This window comes from Pyxicephalus adspersus, chromosome 6 (assembly GCF_032062135.1).
Source record: "Pyxicephalus adspersus chromosome 6, UCB_Pads_2.0, whole genome shotgun sequence".
NCBI lineage: Eukaryota > Metazoa > Chordata > Amphibia > Anura > Pyxicephalidae > Pyxicephalus > Pyxicephalus adspersus.
Window position 1 is genome coordinate 45,045,758 of NC_092863.1, and position 17,988 is coordinate 45,063,745.

Consider the following 17,988-nt stretch of genomic DNA (forward strand, 5'->3'; position numbering starts at 1 on the left):
GCCCATGGCTTGCGATCCGTTGCCTTAGCAACCGCGGAGTGCCCTGGCAAAGCGAGCAACGTTTGTGTGTCACTAGCCCAGGTTGTGTGCCCGGAAGAGCTGCACCATGCTGAGCCAGCCATCATCTCCAGTCCCCAGGGACCGGCTCATCTGTGACATGCCCAAGGTAAGTGTACTTCCAGCTTCTTCCATGTCCATTGTTCTGTATTTGTCATTCCCTGGAAGTGTTCTCACTGATGGCTGTATATTCTAATATTGTACAGAAAGTCTGGAGATTTTTATTGTGGAAAAGATGTAAATAATATGATAGAAATGTATTGACTAGAATGTGATCAGTAAACACTTTTATTATTATTATTATTAATAATATTAATAAACAGTATTTATATAGCGCCAACATAATATGCAGCGTTGTGCATTAGTACAGATAGTGATTCCAAAAGAGGAAAGGACCCTGCCCCGAAGAGCTGACAATCTAATTGTATAATGAAATAAATATTGTAGGTGCATGATCCTACCATGACCATAATCTGTATACATTTCCCTTTGTGATCAGATTTTGTATATATTTCATCAAAGGTAAGTAAGATAACTCATGCAGGCCATAAACACATCCCCAAATCATCACTTACATTGCTACCTTTCTTTATATTAGAGTTTAAAAGTAATTTTTGCAATACTCTGAAGTTTGGATGAAAAGTTTTATGCTAGAATCAACTTTGGCAGTGTAATAGTACATTAATTATACTGATACAAGGGTTTGGTTACAAGGGAGGGAACATTGCTTTAAATAAAGAACAGTTGGTAGATATGCCTGCTCTGTATCTAAGCCACCATTTGTATAGCTGTCTCTTCTATTGTTTGGGTTACAATAACACTTATATTAAATATCTGTTGCAGTGTTATACAGCTGAAGCTTGCCTGAACTACCAAAAACATTTTGATGCTCAGGTGAAGAACGCGTGCCAGCAGCGCCATGCTGGGCTCTTTGGGTGAGTTTGCACATGAAGAATGTGTATATTTCTTATACTGGTTATATTGTAACAATCAAACAAATACAGGTAGTCCCCGGGATACATATGAGATAAGGACTGTAGATTTGTTCTTAAGTTGAATTTGTATGTTAGTCAGAACAGGTACATTATTTTAATAAATGCAATAAAGACAGATGTTTGTCTCAACATATTATTAGACAGCATGGTATCAGTTACTGTTTAAAATTCTCACTGTGAGCTAATCACAAACAAAGCAAAAAAAAATGTAGCCTAGACATTCATTAACTTCTGGAGCAAGCTGTGCTTTGATATGCAAGAAACAACTGCAGAGTTTGTCTTGGTCAATAAACAGTTACAAGAGGCTGCAGAAAGAGCTCACCCCATAAGATCACACAAAACCTCATCTGTGTTAAGCCAAAGATTTCTTCTGCAAGTCATGCAACCCCTTTTGATGTCCTTAACCCAGGGACTACATTAAAGGGGCATTGCACTCAGGAACAATACTTTTCTGATAGTTTGTGGCTTCTGGTGTTCCTGAATGGTATAACAATGAGCTCTTGCCATGTTTCTTAACTCTTTCTTCCTCAGAGTTTTAGGTTTTCCAGCGACTCTTGCTGCAATCCCATAATATAAAATGAAATAAAAAATCCAGCATGGAATATGCTGGATACGCACGACAATGTCTGATTGTGGCAGAATGAGGTGTGTAGACTCAAGATCCTAATGCAGAGATCTCACTGTTAAAATGAAATAAAAATTCAGTTCTGGCAGCTTAGTTCTCCAGCACTCACCCCCCAACAAAATGTGCCATGTGAGGTTGTAGATATTTATCATCACTAATACTCTAGATTTGAATTCGGTAAAATATAGCAAGATATCTGATTAGCTGTCGTAGACAGCAACTCCACTTTTCCACTCCGCTCATAGCTTGGAGATTGGAGTATGAATGTATGTACATAAGGCAGTTCCTGTCCAAATTCATAGTAATCAGTTTGCACATAAGTTAGGACTCATTCACACTTTAACTATTAACAGCCCAATAACAGCACCCCTAAAATGACATTGCTGCATTCACAGAACTGTAATCAAAGTAGACCAAGTGCAGCTACTCAACTGCTTTGTGTCCTGGCCAAATAAAGTCAATATGATTTTGTTGTTTCAAATGAACATCAAATACAGGAACACATTGCCTGTAGATAAGAGCCCATAGTGAGTTCACTACACAGTAAGTTGCAGATACAAAAAGGGCTCTGATAGCTCAGCATTTATTAAATTAGCTCTTTGATGAGTCTCTATAAAGTTGTGTTTTGTATTGTTTAAATCATGAGAATTCAAAAGTAGCTTAATGCAGGTTTATACAGTTAAGAAAAACACTGATGCAGGTCAAAAGGAGGTCAATCACAAATTAAGTGCCTCTGTCAGCTTCTTAGTGATGTCAAATGCAAGCTGAATTCACATGGAAGTAATCTGCATTTGCATTTGTAGCCCAAAGCTGGTATCCCAAATACAAACCCCAAGGTGCAACAACTACATTTTCCTAATGGGTGTCCATGATCACTGCAGGAACTCACTCCCTACTAACATAGCAGGGACAACATGCGAGAAAGTGTGACATGCTAAATAATTTTAACTGGAGATGAAAATCATGATCATCTCGGATGAATACGTAGTGTGTGTACAACAGTCCTTAGCAATTCCCTGTGGCGCCTGCTGTATTTTACTATGGAGGAGAGTGGAGCTAGGTGCCTAAAGCTAGCCCTCTCCTCTCGTTATAGAACTGAACAGCTCGGTGTGTACAGCATTCATTTGTTGTGCTTTCACTGATCCCAAAAATTCCAGGGACATACATTTAACATGTGTACATAGCTTAGAAAGCCAAGGTTACATAAATAGTGATATACCTGGCATGAAACTGGTAATTCATTCATGTTTTAAGGTTTATGTAGCAAAATAATAATAATAGCTTTATTTCAGCATCCTGCTATACAAACACGCACTTTGGTACACTGTTACACTCACCAAGGTAACAGTAAAGGCTTTGTGACCCCCCTGGAGCAACATTTATCTGTATATAACTATCACACCCAAATCTCATGCAGCTAATGTGTTGTGTGTGTTTGCAAACAAAGCTTCATAAGTAAAGAAATTTGATCACCGATGGATCTCATGTTACCTGAGCACAGTTGTATCTCAGTGTTTGTGAGCATACAGCTCATCAGAATATTATCACTAAGCAAATGATTCTCACATCTGCAATATCTTTGTTCATTTATTTGATAGGGAAGAAAAAATTTTTTAAAGGTTTTACTGCATGTCTATAATTTTATGGAATAATGTTCAAATAATCAATTTTCATTTTGTTTTAAAACTCTTTAATATTTAATGATCATATTAATGATGAATAAATAAAAAAGACCTTGGTTTCCCTATCAGTCATAGAGAATCTATTGTAATTCATTCTGGAGGATTTAGGATAAAAAAACGAAAGCCAGTCCCATATTTTGTTGCCCATAGTGAGTGATCAGATTTTACCTTTTAACCTCTAGTAAAATCAAACACAGAATCTAACTACCATGCTACATGCTAGATGCTACAGGCTAATTCTAATATTGGTGCAATGATTTAGGTTCAACTCAGAGGAGTCAGAAGGGTAAGATGATTGCTAAGGATTGCTAAAATCATAAAAGCTAAATAAGCCTTATGAGCCTACACTATATATTATATAATTTTTATTATTATTATTATATATAATATTACTATGGAACATGTGTTTTACAAATTTATTAGCCAAAAATGCAATTAGGTAAATAATATTACAAGTATAATGCATCAATAAATAAAATAAAGCTGACACAAAACCATTAGGCTCAGACTGGCAGTGAGGTGATGGTGCAGTTACTGCTTCCACTGCCTTGGGGGAACAGTACAAGTAGCTTCAACCAACAGCAACTCCATAGAGAATGAATTGGGGCAGCAGCGAGTAGTACAGTGCTGCTCACATCCTCCAACTGTCAAATCTGCAAATGCTGATTCTTTAAGAAATGGATGGCAAGGTGTCAACCACCGGGAGCCTCTCAGGATTACTTGATCCCAAGGCAGGTCTGAACCTAGCCTTAAGGTAAGTACACTTGTGTGTTCTTCAGCTTTATGTGATCACTAATATGTTTAAGCTGGTGCACAGTTATTCCTAGTAGTCACGTCAATTGTATTTTACAGGTTGAAGATGGCTAAAGTTGTAATGGTGGGAGACCTATATGTGGGGAAGACCAGCCTGATCAACAGGTACAATGCAACTAGTTGTCTAGATTTTATTTTAAGTCTTTATAATTTAGTTAATGTGGGAAATAAGTAGAAAGTCATGGGTAGGAAGTACATAAAGAAGTACGTAAATCACCACATTTTTGTTGTAGTTGGTCAATCATAATACAAAGCTAGAATTGACATGTAATTACGATAAAGTGTGTTGGGATGTCTTTATGTTGGGACTTTGTGTTATGAATATGTTAATGATCCTTTGCATCTATATTTTTATTGGAGATGAGTAGAAAAATGAAAGGCTCAAGGAAAGATGATTATTGATGTGTTTAGTATAAATATGACTAGAAAGAAGAAAAATTCCTTATTTTGTGCAAAGTGAAGTAATCTATAGCAGCCTATTAGCAATTGCCTTTTAGTTTTCTGGCTATATGTAACACAGGGATGATTTCACTGCTTTTTTTGTGATACTATCTGGGCTTTCAAAGGTATTTGGGATGTGCAAAGTAGATATATATTCTGTGCCTATTGAGGAATATATATGAAAGACTTTGCACCTGGAGTTCAGTTTTTAAAAAGCATAATACATTGAACAATGACAAGTTCAGGAACTCATAGAGATTGATTTACCAAAAGCCTTTGGGCTGTTCATTTTGCTAAAGGTATTTACCAAGTTTACTGAATGCTGTGAAAATTCATTGTGCAAAGAATGTCAGACACAAAAATGTTAAGTGTTTGTACACGATTGGATGGCTAAAGTTAGCAGAACTTTACCGTGTTTATTAAGCTAAGCAAAAACTTCCTTGCAGAATAATTTTTAGTTTGCACAGTGAACTGTCTAAACATCTTTATTAAATAAACCTTATAGAATTTATTGAGACTTTAGTAGACTGTGATAAAAGCAATGAAAAATTGATTTGAATGGTTTAGTTTACTGTATTTTATACATTGATTTTTGTCTGTATACCTGAATTTTTAATAACTATGTGCTTTGAAACATTTATGTATTTACGTATGATTTTTATTGTTCTCCCTTGCTGCAGATTTTGCAAGAATGTCTTTGACCGTGACTACAAAGCAACAATTGGTGTTGATTTTGAGATTGAGCGGTTTGAAATCTTGGGCATTCCATTTAACCTTCAGATGTAAGCCAGCAATTAAAATATTTCAAAACACAGCATACTTTGTAAATGCTATATAACAGCGGTCCCCAACCTGTGGTCCGTGGACCACCAGTGAAAAAATTTTGGTGGTCCCCGGCTCTGGTTGGTGCACCCCCCAGCAGGAGAAGGACCCCACTTGGGTGGGTGCACCGGCCAGAGCTGCGGACCATGTCTCCCGTATGCATCACAGGCTCAGGGGTGTGGGCGGGTTTTGTCTCTGCAGGTCTGAGCCTGCGATGGGACAGTGGACGGGTTCTGGCATCATGACCTCACTCTGGGGGAAGTTTCTTCCCCTATGAGTGACACACTGCCCCCGTGCATGCGAGGTCCAGAGTCTGTAAATTTAGTGGTACGTGACGTCCAAAAGGTTGGGGACCACTGCTATATAATGCAGATAGCGTGGTTTATAGTTAGCGTGGTATATTGTGCAGTTTTTAATCGGTTACTATTATTTTACCTGTTTATTATATAATATATACTTATATTATTATCCATAGATCCATAATCTAGGTCCACTACATCAAAGTGGACCTAGAGTCAGATATGTTGATTCACAGCAATTTCATACATGTACAAAAAATGTACAAGTATAATAGGTAACAGGTATTTTAACTCCCACAAAGATCAAAGTACTTATTTCCTGACAATGGTATATCTGCCTTTCTATTTAAAAGCATGACAACATCTTTTTTCAGGCCTCATGGTCCACTTCCTTCACTAATGTGATGGTTCAGAGATGACACAATCATGTAAATATTTGTCCTCTGAGGGACAGCTAGTCATATGACTATTGACTTTGTCAGCACTATATAAATACCATTTAATATTAATAATAATCCTAATGCCTGTGCAGTTCTTGGCTATTTTCACCAATACCTGTCATAGATTGTTTTTACAAACATCTATCACTCATTATAACCTTCTGTAACTTTTCAGCACGTGACTTGCTACAGAGTTAAAATGTATTAAACAGGGAGAGGAGATTGAATAATGTTTCCTCCTACCTGGATCATAGTGATGCCAAAGTCACAAGACTGGACCTTGAGGGCACCTTTTTAAAATATATTTCGGATTGAGTGGGGAATTTTTAAACCCTAACAGTTTTTTTCTTGCTGTCTTATTGGGAAGATTTCTCTCATGTAGACAACAGTTAGTGAAAGGGAAATTTTTTCACATAGACTTGTTACTAAAAGGTCCGCCATTGGATCTGCTGCTATAAAGTAGCTTTACGCTTACTTTATCTACACTATTAACCTCTAGATTGTAAACTCCAGCCTTTCCAATACTGCATGCACAATCTGCAAATGAAGAGAAAATAATTCCAGTTAACTCCAGTGTGAAGTTGCCCTTTAAACAGAAGTGTAATGTTCATCAGCACTCATGTACAAAATGGCCTGCCGAATATTTTTATATGTATAATCAGTTAATAAAAATCACATTTTCTAATAATTGCACAGTACCAACAGCAATGATAATGTGCAAAATGAAGTGGCCCATAGCATCTAATTTCACTATTGATTATTTAAAAGGAGTCAGGACAATGAATGATGATTGCAGGCGGATTGTTTATGTCATTTACATTTTGCAACTTCCTTCTGTTATTAAGCTCTCGAATAAACACAAGCAAAAATAATTAATTACCAACTAAAAAAATCAATAAAATCTGATGCATTTAAACAAAGTTGCTTTCACTGCCAGGAGACTGAAGTAGTGGCAAATGACTGTGTGAATTAGGCAGCAATATTTTCAGCAACTGATTATATCAAAATGTTTTGGAATAAAGGTGCATTTTTACCCAGAATATGGGCATTAGAGCTATTGTATGTTCTTAACAAGCTGTAAAAAACTTTACATCAACCCAATACTAACCTCTCTAGCTGCATGCACTGTGAATTCATTCATATTAAAATCATAATAAAGACTCTAAAGTCAGGTTCCAGTAGATTTTTAATTGCTAAGAAGAATCTATCAATGTTTTCCTAAAGCAATGCCTGAAAATCATTTATGATTGTCTTGGGCTAAACTTTAGTGTGTACAGGTGTCTCCTGATGTCCTTGCAAATATAGCCAATTCAGTTTGCTGTCTCCACAGGGGGTGCTTCCAGCTCATCCTTCTGTAGTTTTCTCCTCTATATTGAACTGAATGGGCTGATAGTCAGCAGCCTGCCTGTACAGCAATTGTCCACCCTTACCAGAAATGGGTTCTTAGCATCCTAACACAGAGAGCCAACAGTCTGCCAAAATTCTTTACTTTGTAGTGAATATAAAGTGTTTGTTGTTAATTTGGAGATGAATTTCCTCACAATGCTTATCACTACTGGTCTTTTTAAGGTGTCTAGTCTTGGCACAAATTCATTTGAAAGTTGGTGTTAGGGCATCAGTAAAGGGTTTAGAAAAAATCAGGGTAAAATCAGGGAACACCTGCTAAGTTCTTACTGGTATCATGGGCTCACGGGAGATAAAGCTTTAATGTTATAGCATGGTAAGTTTGTGCCCTTGGGACAAGAGTTAGGTTGTTGCTCTCTCTGATTGCTGCTTTCATTGGTTTTGCTCTGTGCCACTCAGTAGACTCTTGCTCTGTCCATCACCACCAGTTCAAAGTCAGCCACTCATCTGATTGAAAGTAGTCAACCTTTGGTTTGAGTCACTGACCCCAGCCCTTGATGCTTGGAGTAGGAGGTGCACATGATTGCTGCAAAAGGAAAAAAAACAGATATTTATATTGATGGCTGTGTGATGATAAAACAAGGCATGCTTTGTATATCTTTACAGATTCTTTAATATTGTTATTTTTATTTATTAAGATGGGACACAGCTGGACAAGAGAAGTTTAAATGCATTGCATCAGCATATTACAGAGGAGCACAAGGTGAGATTAAAGAATAAATGCACAATCATTCATTACTTTCTTTTGGCCTGATTTAATAAAGTTCTCCAAGACTGAGGAAGATAGAGTATCGTGGGAGAAACTGGATGATCCAGCAGACCTGGACTAGATCTAGACCAGGATTGAAAACATTCCTAAATAATTACAAATGGTTTTTAAGAAATCCATTCCAGGTTTGCTTGTTCACATTGTCTTTCTTCTCCAGTCTTGGAGAGCTTTAAATAATTAGGCCATTTGTGTTCCATTATCCAGAATCTGGATTTCATCAATAAATTGATGTTTACAAATTGTGTATTTTTATATTCTTTTTAGTGATTATAACTGCGTTTGATCTGGGTGACCTCCAGACACTGGAGCACACTAGGTAAGTACCAAGTATGCAGGCAGCACTCAAGACATTGCATGCAGACATATCTTGCTATTATTTTATTAAAGAAAAATTTGTACTTAAAGACATGTGTAGGTTGTCACTGATTAATGTACTTTTTGAAAAATGCTAGTTGTTTTGTATTTAGGTTGACACAATGCGACTCCAACGCATTGCAAGTCATTAAATGAAGACAAGAATGCAATTCAGACTTTTACTAGCTGCAATATTTTCTGTGTCAGTGATTGGAAAGCATTGAAGTTAAAGGACCTGTGTGACAGCCAAAAAAATAAAGAACAGCAAAACAAGGCTATGTATTCCCCTTAGCTCAGTTTCCTTTAAAGTGATATGTTGTACACTTACATTTTACCATATCTGTATTTGCTAGTACATTTATCATATGGATAGATTAGTGCCTGGATACCCCCATTCTAATTCCACGCCACAATCACATTTTAAAACTGTTGTAGAAGAATGTAAAATAACATCACTATGTTGTTTACTTAGATTCATTAAATAAAATTGAATCTCCATCTCTAATACAATAAAAAATTTATTTAAATGATTAAATAAATAAAATTTATTTTATTTAAATGAACTAGCATGGCAGCTCTTGTAAACATTTAAAAATATAAATGTAGACTGAAATATATAGTATTTTGTAATACTTCATTTAATATATTTACAATATATTTACTAGATAATTTACGTTTTAAATAACACAGACAACATGCAGTCAGGTATGTATTTTACACTTTAGGTATTCAAGCAATTCTCTTACTATTTTCAGGCACTGGCTTCAGGATGCTCTTAAAGAAAATGAACCTGACTCATGCTCTGTATTCCTTATTGGGACTAAAAAAGACACATTGGTGAGTAAAGGGGTCTTTATTTTGGGTCGTTTAGTAGTGTGTTAATTTTAGGTAAAGGTAAATTTTAGGTAAATTTAGTTGTTACAAGTATTGGAATTATGACCACACAACTAATACTTTGGGATTTGATCATTTTTAAAATACATTTTGATTCTGATACATTGTTTTAAACAAAGGTATGTGGCAGAAAAGAGATAAAACAGGAAAAAAAAGCTTTGGGCATTTGAAAGATGTTTTAGGGAATATGGGAGGTGTTTTGGGACATTTATGGGGGTTTTAACTCTTTACAAGTGCTGCAAGATGGGTTTTCTTAACAGCCCATCAAGCAAATGCTCTGGTGTGGACTGGCCCTTCAGAATGAATGGGAATTTCAAATATAAGTGTACAATAAAGACTGCAGATAGATACACTTTCATCGGTGAACCAGCAAACCTAGAATGGATCTCCTATAAGTCATTGTCTATTTGTTTGCAAATGTTTTCAATTTTGACCAGATCCATTCCAGGTTTGCTGGATTACCCAGGTTCACTGATGAAAGTGTATCTTCTCCTGTCTTGGAAAGCTTTAATAAATCATGCCCACGTGGTCTACGACAGAAAGTTTAAGTCAGGGCAAAACAGATGTATTGCATTTATGCAATAGATGTACATTTTAAGTGTGACATGCAACTAAACACAGGTTCTGCATTTTCATTATGGTTTCAGAAAGTAATGTCCAGTTCCATCACAGAAAAAGCAAATTGGGAATAGTGTGCAGTTTTGTATGTAAATCTTTAGGGTAAAACATCTCCTTTGCAGTCATGTTCTGTTTTAGGGTTATAGAGAAACTAGGCAGCAATCTGTTTCTTTTAATTATTAATCTATGTCTTGGTCAATAAAGGTTTGTTACTAGGGGACTCTATTCTGCCTAGCAGCCACCTAGGCCAAAGACAGCTGTTCAATTAGGCCACAATTAGATATGCATTGGGAAATATTCATATTTAGGCTTTCAAATACCACTTATAGGTAAGACATAACATGCACATAGTTTCATGTAACAAATGAACAGAAATCCTTAGGGTTTTTATTTCCCCAGCAAGCATGCAAATACTGGACAGTTATACAATTTTAAAATATATATATAACTCAGACGTGAAATCAGTTCTCCCCAACAAAATTATTTATTTCTCATGAATGTTTTTTTTTTTATTTATTGAATTGTTATCTTACCCCACTTCTCCTTTTCTTGCTTTTATTCAAATATTATCTGATTCCTAATGGCAGGCAGAAGCTAGCAATATTTTAGGAGCAGATAAGCACGTAATCTTTGAGAATTGGCTTTTTCATCCAAAATACTGCAGACATCAATAACACAAGCAATATATTCAGCAGTTTTGTACTATAAAACCTTGAACTAGAAAGAACGATATGGTAATAAATAGGTCAATAGATCTGTATTGCAAATATAAACTGGTATGGATTTTCTGAATAGTGTTTAGGCTTTGCTGTTATTGCATATCTGTGGTCCTAGAACTGGAGATTATTAGAGAAAAGAATTCTGTCCTTTTTGTGAGGCCTCCTATGTATTTGTCCCTGGCACTGTCAGCAATCGGTGTATGCAGTCAGTTTACTCACCACTGTTATCCATCAGTATAAAGTCAGCAGTGTTTGTGAACAAGCCTATATCTCATAATCCTAGTTCTATGATTATGTGTTCTTCTTGTGGATCTTTACAGCAATTTGATATTATAACTAATAATAGCAATGTCTCCTAAATTTTGTTTGATTTCTTATTTTTGTAACTGTAAATATAAAAAATATCACATAACTAGTTAATGATTTGCTGTGATGGTATGAAAGGTTTTTAATCTTTAGAACCATTTTAAAAAAGGCTAGAATATTGGCTTCATAAAATACATAGGAATCATATTAGTGGTAGTATAATTTCCTTAAGCTATAGTGGGACCTGTTTTTGTGTAGTACACATCTTTTATACACAGGTGGCGCTGTTGTTTTTATTGAGTTTTTATGCATCATGTATTCAGTACAACAATATTATCACACAGTATACAAAGCTATATCTAATTATCTTAGTATAAGCTTTTGTGATTTCTACCTACATTTTTTATTAAAAGGGATCTATTTGGCCACATGTATGAAAGTACAGCAAATATTTATGTGAATTTGGTTTAGCTCACTTTTTGGAATCATAAAAGTAGTTAACATCTTCAGGTCTATACTACATTGAGTATTTCAAGGTCACTATAAAGTGTTCCTAGCCATAGGATTGTGCTTTTATGTAGATGCATTATGTTCTTTTCTTCTCTGTTCTAGTCAGAGGCTGAGTGTGAACGAACAGAGCAAGATGCTTTGAAATATGCTTCAGAGATGAATGCAGAATTTTGGTCTGTCTCTGCCAAAACAGGTAATTGTAACTGCTGGTTATCCATAATAATTTCAATTCTTCATATATACAGAAACAAAAGATACCCAGTGCAATAAACATCGAAGTGACCAAGGAATGATTGTGTATTTTTGTGTTCCTTTTCTCAGGTGAACATGTAAAGGATTTCTTTTTTCGGGTGGCAGGCCTAGCCTTTGAACAATCCATGAAAAAAGAGCTGGAGAAGAGCAGACATAGCACAACACAGATTGGAGCTGGCAGTCTTATACGTATGTATAATTGATCTTAACTTTTATACTAGAAAAGTATAAATCTGTTAAAACAAAGATTTAGGCTAAATTAAGGAAAAATATCAGCATAGGCACAATGGATCGCTAAACAAGCTTTTGGGACCCTTAATAAATTTTCACCCAAGACAACCATGATCCTTTATGAAAATCTAGTGTCTGCATGAGGTTTAAGTCAGGAAATAGTTGGTAGGAGGGTCTGGCTGCTATCACGTTATCATTTGCAGTGTTTTAAAATAAACATTTTCTGTAAGCCAGTTACATGATCATGATAGCATAAGAATATCGCGTTATCGTGTCTAACACGTATATTTTTAGGCAGCTAAAGAAAAATATATTGGGCTGTAAATTGATAGCGGAGGATCATTTTAATGAACCAAATGGCAAAGTGTAGCAATTATATTGTAATTATGGTAGAAGTGTAGTAGTGGTGTTTTCCTTAATATTGTTTTATTTGCTGAGGTGCATTTTTTCCTCCACTCATTATTTTTTCCCTTGCAAACTGTCAGAAAATTTGCTGTTCAGCTGTGATACACAAGTGAGTTTCAGCCTATGGGGATCATTAATATTAATGGATTTGCTAATGTCTGAGGAGCCCATAGTTAGGGTTATTAATAAATATTTCTATGTGATATTCTATTGTAGTTTCTCTAACAAAGATGTATACTCATCTAACAAATAAATGCATTCTTCCTTTTTAGAACTTGAAGGAAATTCACCCGAGAAAAGAGAAAATGATTTCCGGCCTAATATAAACTGTTGTTAGATAGTGGCTGCCCAAGAAACACGCCACTTAATACTCTATACCTTTTATTGCCACTGGCAGTGTTCAGCCAGCACAGTAAACCATGTGAGTTTCCTGTAAATCATGACAAAACAACGAGGCTCAAATCGTACTTTGGGCTTTTAGGAACAATGACAAAACATCTTGAAGCCTGGACTACATTATCAAGTTAAGATTTATCTAGCCTGCAGCACAGCAATAATGTGCTTCCTGCATCAGGACCGCTCACCACCATCCCCGGCCATTTTCTGCATCAGCAAGCACAAATGTACAATCTTACATTATAAAGCTTGGCTCAAAAAAGGCAACAGAGAATAAAAATATCATGACCTGTGTCTAATTAAAATGCCAAATTATTAATTTCTTACATGTATTATAGATATATATGTAGCTATTCTTATTTCTAGAAATCTGAATTATGACATGGCAAACATAGGCTGTGGTAGCAGAGATTTCAGGGAAGCCACATGGCCTCTCACACATTGTAACTGATTAATCAACGAAGATTAGGCTGTTCACCTAATAAAGTGAATTATTACAAAGGGTTATTCACTTAATTTTCATCACATCGACCAAGTTATAAAACATCCCAAGCTCCTTTAGTATATCAATTTAATTATGTTGCAGACTGTCAATATTTTTTATGTAATTAAGAAAATATTCCAGATTCCACAGTCAATAGATTTTTGTAGGATGAATACCAATCCAATGTACATCTAGAATATAGTGATAGCAGATAAGATGTAATATTTGCTCCACAATTATAAATGTGGGTTATGAGTAGGCAAAGAGTTGTTCATCCTCCTTACCCCCAGCCCCACCATGTCTTGTGTACCTATAATGGCTGCTCCTATTTTTACAACATTGGGGTTGTCATGACCCAGCTGGCTAGTGGGGACGGGAAGTATAAATTCAGCCTCAGTTATTCTCAGTGCCTTCTTTTTTCCCTTGAGCATTTTCACTGCCATTTGTGTATTCATTTTGTCATTTAACTGGGGTTTATTTACTACAGCAGTGGATAATATTCAATTTGCAAAGCTTTATCAGACCTCCCAAAAACATCACCATTTAAATCCTCCCCATATGCAAAAAAAAAGGCTTTTTTAATTGTTTACATCTATCCACCTTTTTTTTCTCACCTATACAAGAGTGAAGTTCCAACCTCCCCATAATGCCTTTAGGGTACCCAAATTACATATCTCAACAGATTCACTTCAATAGTGAATTTCACAATATCTTGCTCTTGTGGTCCTGAGAAAAGAGGCCACACATATGTAAGATTTTTCTCCATGACATCAGGGAGCCTGCTGTACAAACCCTGGAGAGATAGCCAGTTTCCGAAGACAAAGAAGGAAAAGATGGTATCATAGTACTGGCCATGCAGCAGCAGAATGGTGTATTAGAAGCATTTGACACAGAATTTACTAGAATGGTATTGTTTTGGCATCAGACGGAACTGGGCAAGGAACATCAAAGAGGGTAAAGAGATCCTCCTAATGTTCACTGAGCTTAGTGAATAATGTGATATGGTGAATACCTAGCTATTAGGAAAGAAAAAATAAAAAGGATTTTACACAAGTCAGTTTTCAGTTGAAATTCTGTCCAAATATCATTCGAAAATTTTGGGGAAAACATACAATTTAATGTCTCCATGTATTCAATCAAAACTATTATATAGGTCATGGTTACAGAGATTCAGCTTTATTCAAACACTCCCTGAAAAAAGTTCATAGAAAGAAGGAGGCAGCAGAGAGGTGGAAGTAGATTTACTTACTGCATCCTACAAACATTAGTGCTGATACCAGCCGAAGTGACCTAAACTTTGCATAGTTTCAACTGATATGTAATTAGTTTGTGCCACAATTAACACACTTGTGATTTTTTATGTATAATTTATGCTTTCATTATCATAAAAATACTCCATACAGTGTTTGCCAAGTTGTAGAAGTAAATCACACTATGTAATTGTCATTTTTTATTTGTATTTCTTATAAACAGCTTTCTACTTCTCTTTATAGTATAAGAAAATATGTAATCTTAAGTTCTCTTTTATTTTCTTTGTATTGTATTATATATTTGCATATGTGATTATATACTGTTGTAAAAAAATTAAAAAGAAATGCGTAAGCATTGTGCCTGGAAGCATTCATTTGATAGGCAAGGCTAAGCTTTTATAACTATTCATTTAGATTGTGACACTATAGGGCAGGTCATTAGCTGTTTGACCTCTCTACATAACTCAGCCTCCCTGTGAATGGAAAAATCAATTAATGCTAAGTTACCGGTATTTGTGTCTGGAAAGGTCCAATAAGTGCTGAGTTTTGTTTTTCATTGTGAAAGAATTTGAAATTTTGCAAGCAGTTGATAAAACATGAAGCGTACATGTTTTATACACTAGGGTAAAGAAAAAAGACCATAATGGGTCTCGGTCCTTAGACTATTCTTTTCTTTTTATTTTGATTTTTCCTATCATTTTATATTTGCATTATGCATGTTATTTACTTGTATAAGTCTCCCTTGTGTAGACATCCCAAAGCTCCAACACTGCTATTGGTTACCACCATACAAAGGACAAGGGGACATCAGTTGTGCTTGGAGAAAATTAAATGCACAGAGAGCAGGTTCTTTATAGGAAGATAAGTAAACTAGATCCAATTAATTCAAAAGCTGATCAAGGCAAATTCTAGTAGCAATCAGACTGATCAGGGAATACAAACAGTATATAAAAGCAAAGTGATAAACAAATATATGTTTTGTGGACTAAATGCACTCGAACACTGTTTTATATCTAATTTTCTCTTATCTCTGAAGTCAGGATCAGTCAGTTGCTATCCTTTTGACACTCAGAATAGAAAAAACAATTGAAGCCAAGCTTTTCCCAACAAAGCTGCATTACAGTGAAAACCATGTGTGTACATGAGGAGGGGCAGGTGTATGTGCGAAGATGCGGGGACGGGGAGAATTAGCAAGCAGTCCCTTCTGGACTCCCTTCCATAGGAGTGCACAGTTTCACAATCATCCGGTGACATTGTTAAACACGTCAGCTTTTTGTCTGAGAGGAGTACCATCTAATGTATATGTAGCCTTATACTTGCACTAATCAACAAAACTGTTTTAGGAATATGCAATACTGGAACAGAGCTTCCCATTTAATTGGTTTCCTGTTCTTTATATATGTGGAGTTCTGCTCCACATTTCCTCTTACAAAACAGCTGCATTAAAAATATATTTTGTGGCATCATCTAAATGAGAGTTTCAGTGAATGAATAAGTATGCAGTCAGGACTAATTTTACTACTAATTGTCTTGCTCAGAACTTCCTGCTGAAGTAACCTGCACAGGTAACCTATTTTATTTAGGAGTGTTAGGGAGCTCTAGCCAAAGAATATACAAAGGGTCTGTCAAAATCTATTTTTGTTATTTAGGGTTAGAATTGAGAAAGATTGGAACCCCTGTCAGGTCATAAAGCTATCTGGGACCCTTAATAGAGAGATTTCTTCAACGTGCAACAATCAGACAGGAAGTTGAGAAAAATCTGCAACAGGGAAATAGGGAATATAAACTTAACAGGGAAATAGTCAGCAATAAAACAGTGACAGAGAGACTTCCTGTCCTGATGGGAAACTCTTGCCAGACAAAAAGTGAAGGTGTCATCCCAAAAGAGCTTTCAACGATAGGTAGTCCGAAACCAATAAAATAAATTATTTATAAGTGTGGGTGAACAGGGAAATACCTAAATAACGGTAAGCTCAGCAAACCTTTGAATAAACCTCCCCTCTATAAAATCTTTACCTCTCCCATATCTCTATACTGACTTCCTTTCCAACTTTTATATGACTTCACAGGTCTTGTCCTACCAACTTTTCTGAACTGACACACAAAATCATCCCTAGCCACCCTCTCCACTCCTCCATTGACCTACCAGTGACTTCCTCACTTATAACCTCTTCCTATTGACAGCTCCAAGAGTTCTCCAGGGCTGCCCCCACTCACTAAGATCACCCTTCCTCGTCCTATTAGACTTGCTCCTACTTTCTGCACATTTAAAGGAGCCCCTAAAACCCACGTTTTCAGACTTACCTATCCAACTTCATCTATCTCTTAACCCATGACCAATTAGTCACCATTGCATACTCCCCTCCTATTGTAGACTACTCCCCCCCATATATTGCAAACTCTACTGGTCAGGAACCACCTCTCTGTGTCATTCTTTTAGGGTTGTCATCTGCTACCCCTTTTTATCATACATATGTGTAATATGTTGGCCCTTTATAAATAAAAGTTAGTATTTAAAATATTAAATTAACCAATCTGTTGATGACAGTAAGTTGAGCTGGTCACTGTGCTGTTGCTCATTTTAGTGTTCACTCACAGGCTGGACTGGGTCAGTCTGGGCCTACTTGTGGGCCTTTAAAGACTTCCAGCATAGTGTATACAAGCAAGCTTTGGACTGATGACGAGGCATTAGTGTCTCCTGATGCCATGACGTGGAATATTGATCCTGCCATTCATTCATAAATCATTCAACATACTTCCAGTCTCCTCCTAGTTTGTACATCTCAATTGTGAACTACAGAATTTTTATTGTTTTGTTTTTTTCAGCATGACCCCTAAAATCAAGGCTTGTCCCTTTATGCCCTGGCCCCCCTAACGGGGAATTCTACAGATCATTTCCATTGGTGATCCTTATACAGATCACCAATGTAAATAGTAAGTAAGTAGGTTTCCTATGACAATCAATGTAAGATAATATTCTTCTCATTAATTACAAATGTAAACGGTTCTTTCTTTTCTCAAGGGACAATTCTTTCTCCCACTGGCCACTAATGAAACATTCTTACCACCAGCCACACTTTCCATTGTCCACCAATATAAGGGCCATGCTTCCTCCTATTGTCCACCAACATAAAGGCCATGCTTTCTCTTATCGACCACCAATATAAGGGCCATGCTTCCTGTTATTGTCCACCAATATAAGGGCCATGCTTCCTGTTATTG

The 17,988-nt window shown here is 36.2% G+C and overlaps 1 protein-coding gene across 1 annotated transcript; it reads left to right on the top strand.

The window, feature by feature from the left end:
* Position 1: 1 nt before the first annotated feature.
* On the top strand, positions 2 to 15,121 carry RAB36 (RAB36, member RAS oncogene family). Its single transcript, XM_072415568.1, has 10 exons — positions 2 to 166; positions 901 to 992; positions 4,212 to 4,277; positions 5,294 to 5,395; positions 8,217 to 8,281; positions 8,612 to 8,663; positions 9,457 to 9,538; positions 11,851 to 11,941; positions 12,070 to 12,189; positions 12,909 to 15,121. Exons 1-10 carry the CDS (start codon positions 107 to 109, stop codon positions 12,971 to 12,973), a joined length of 795 nt encoding a protein of 264 aa, XP_072271669.1. The 5' UTR covers positions 2 to 106; the 3' UTR covers positions 12,974 to 15,121.
* Positions 15,122 to 17,988: the final 2,867 nt, after the last annotated feature.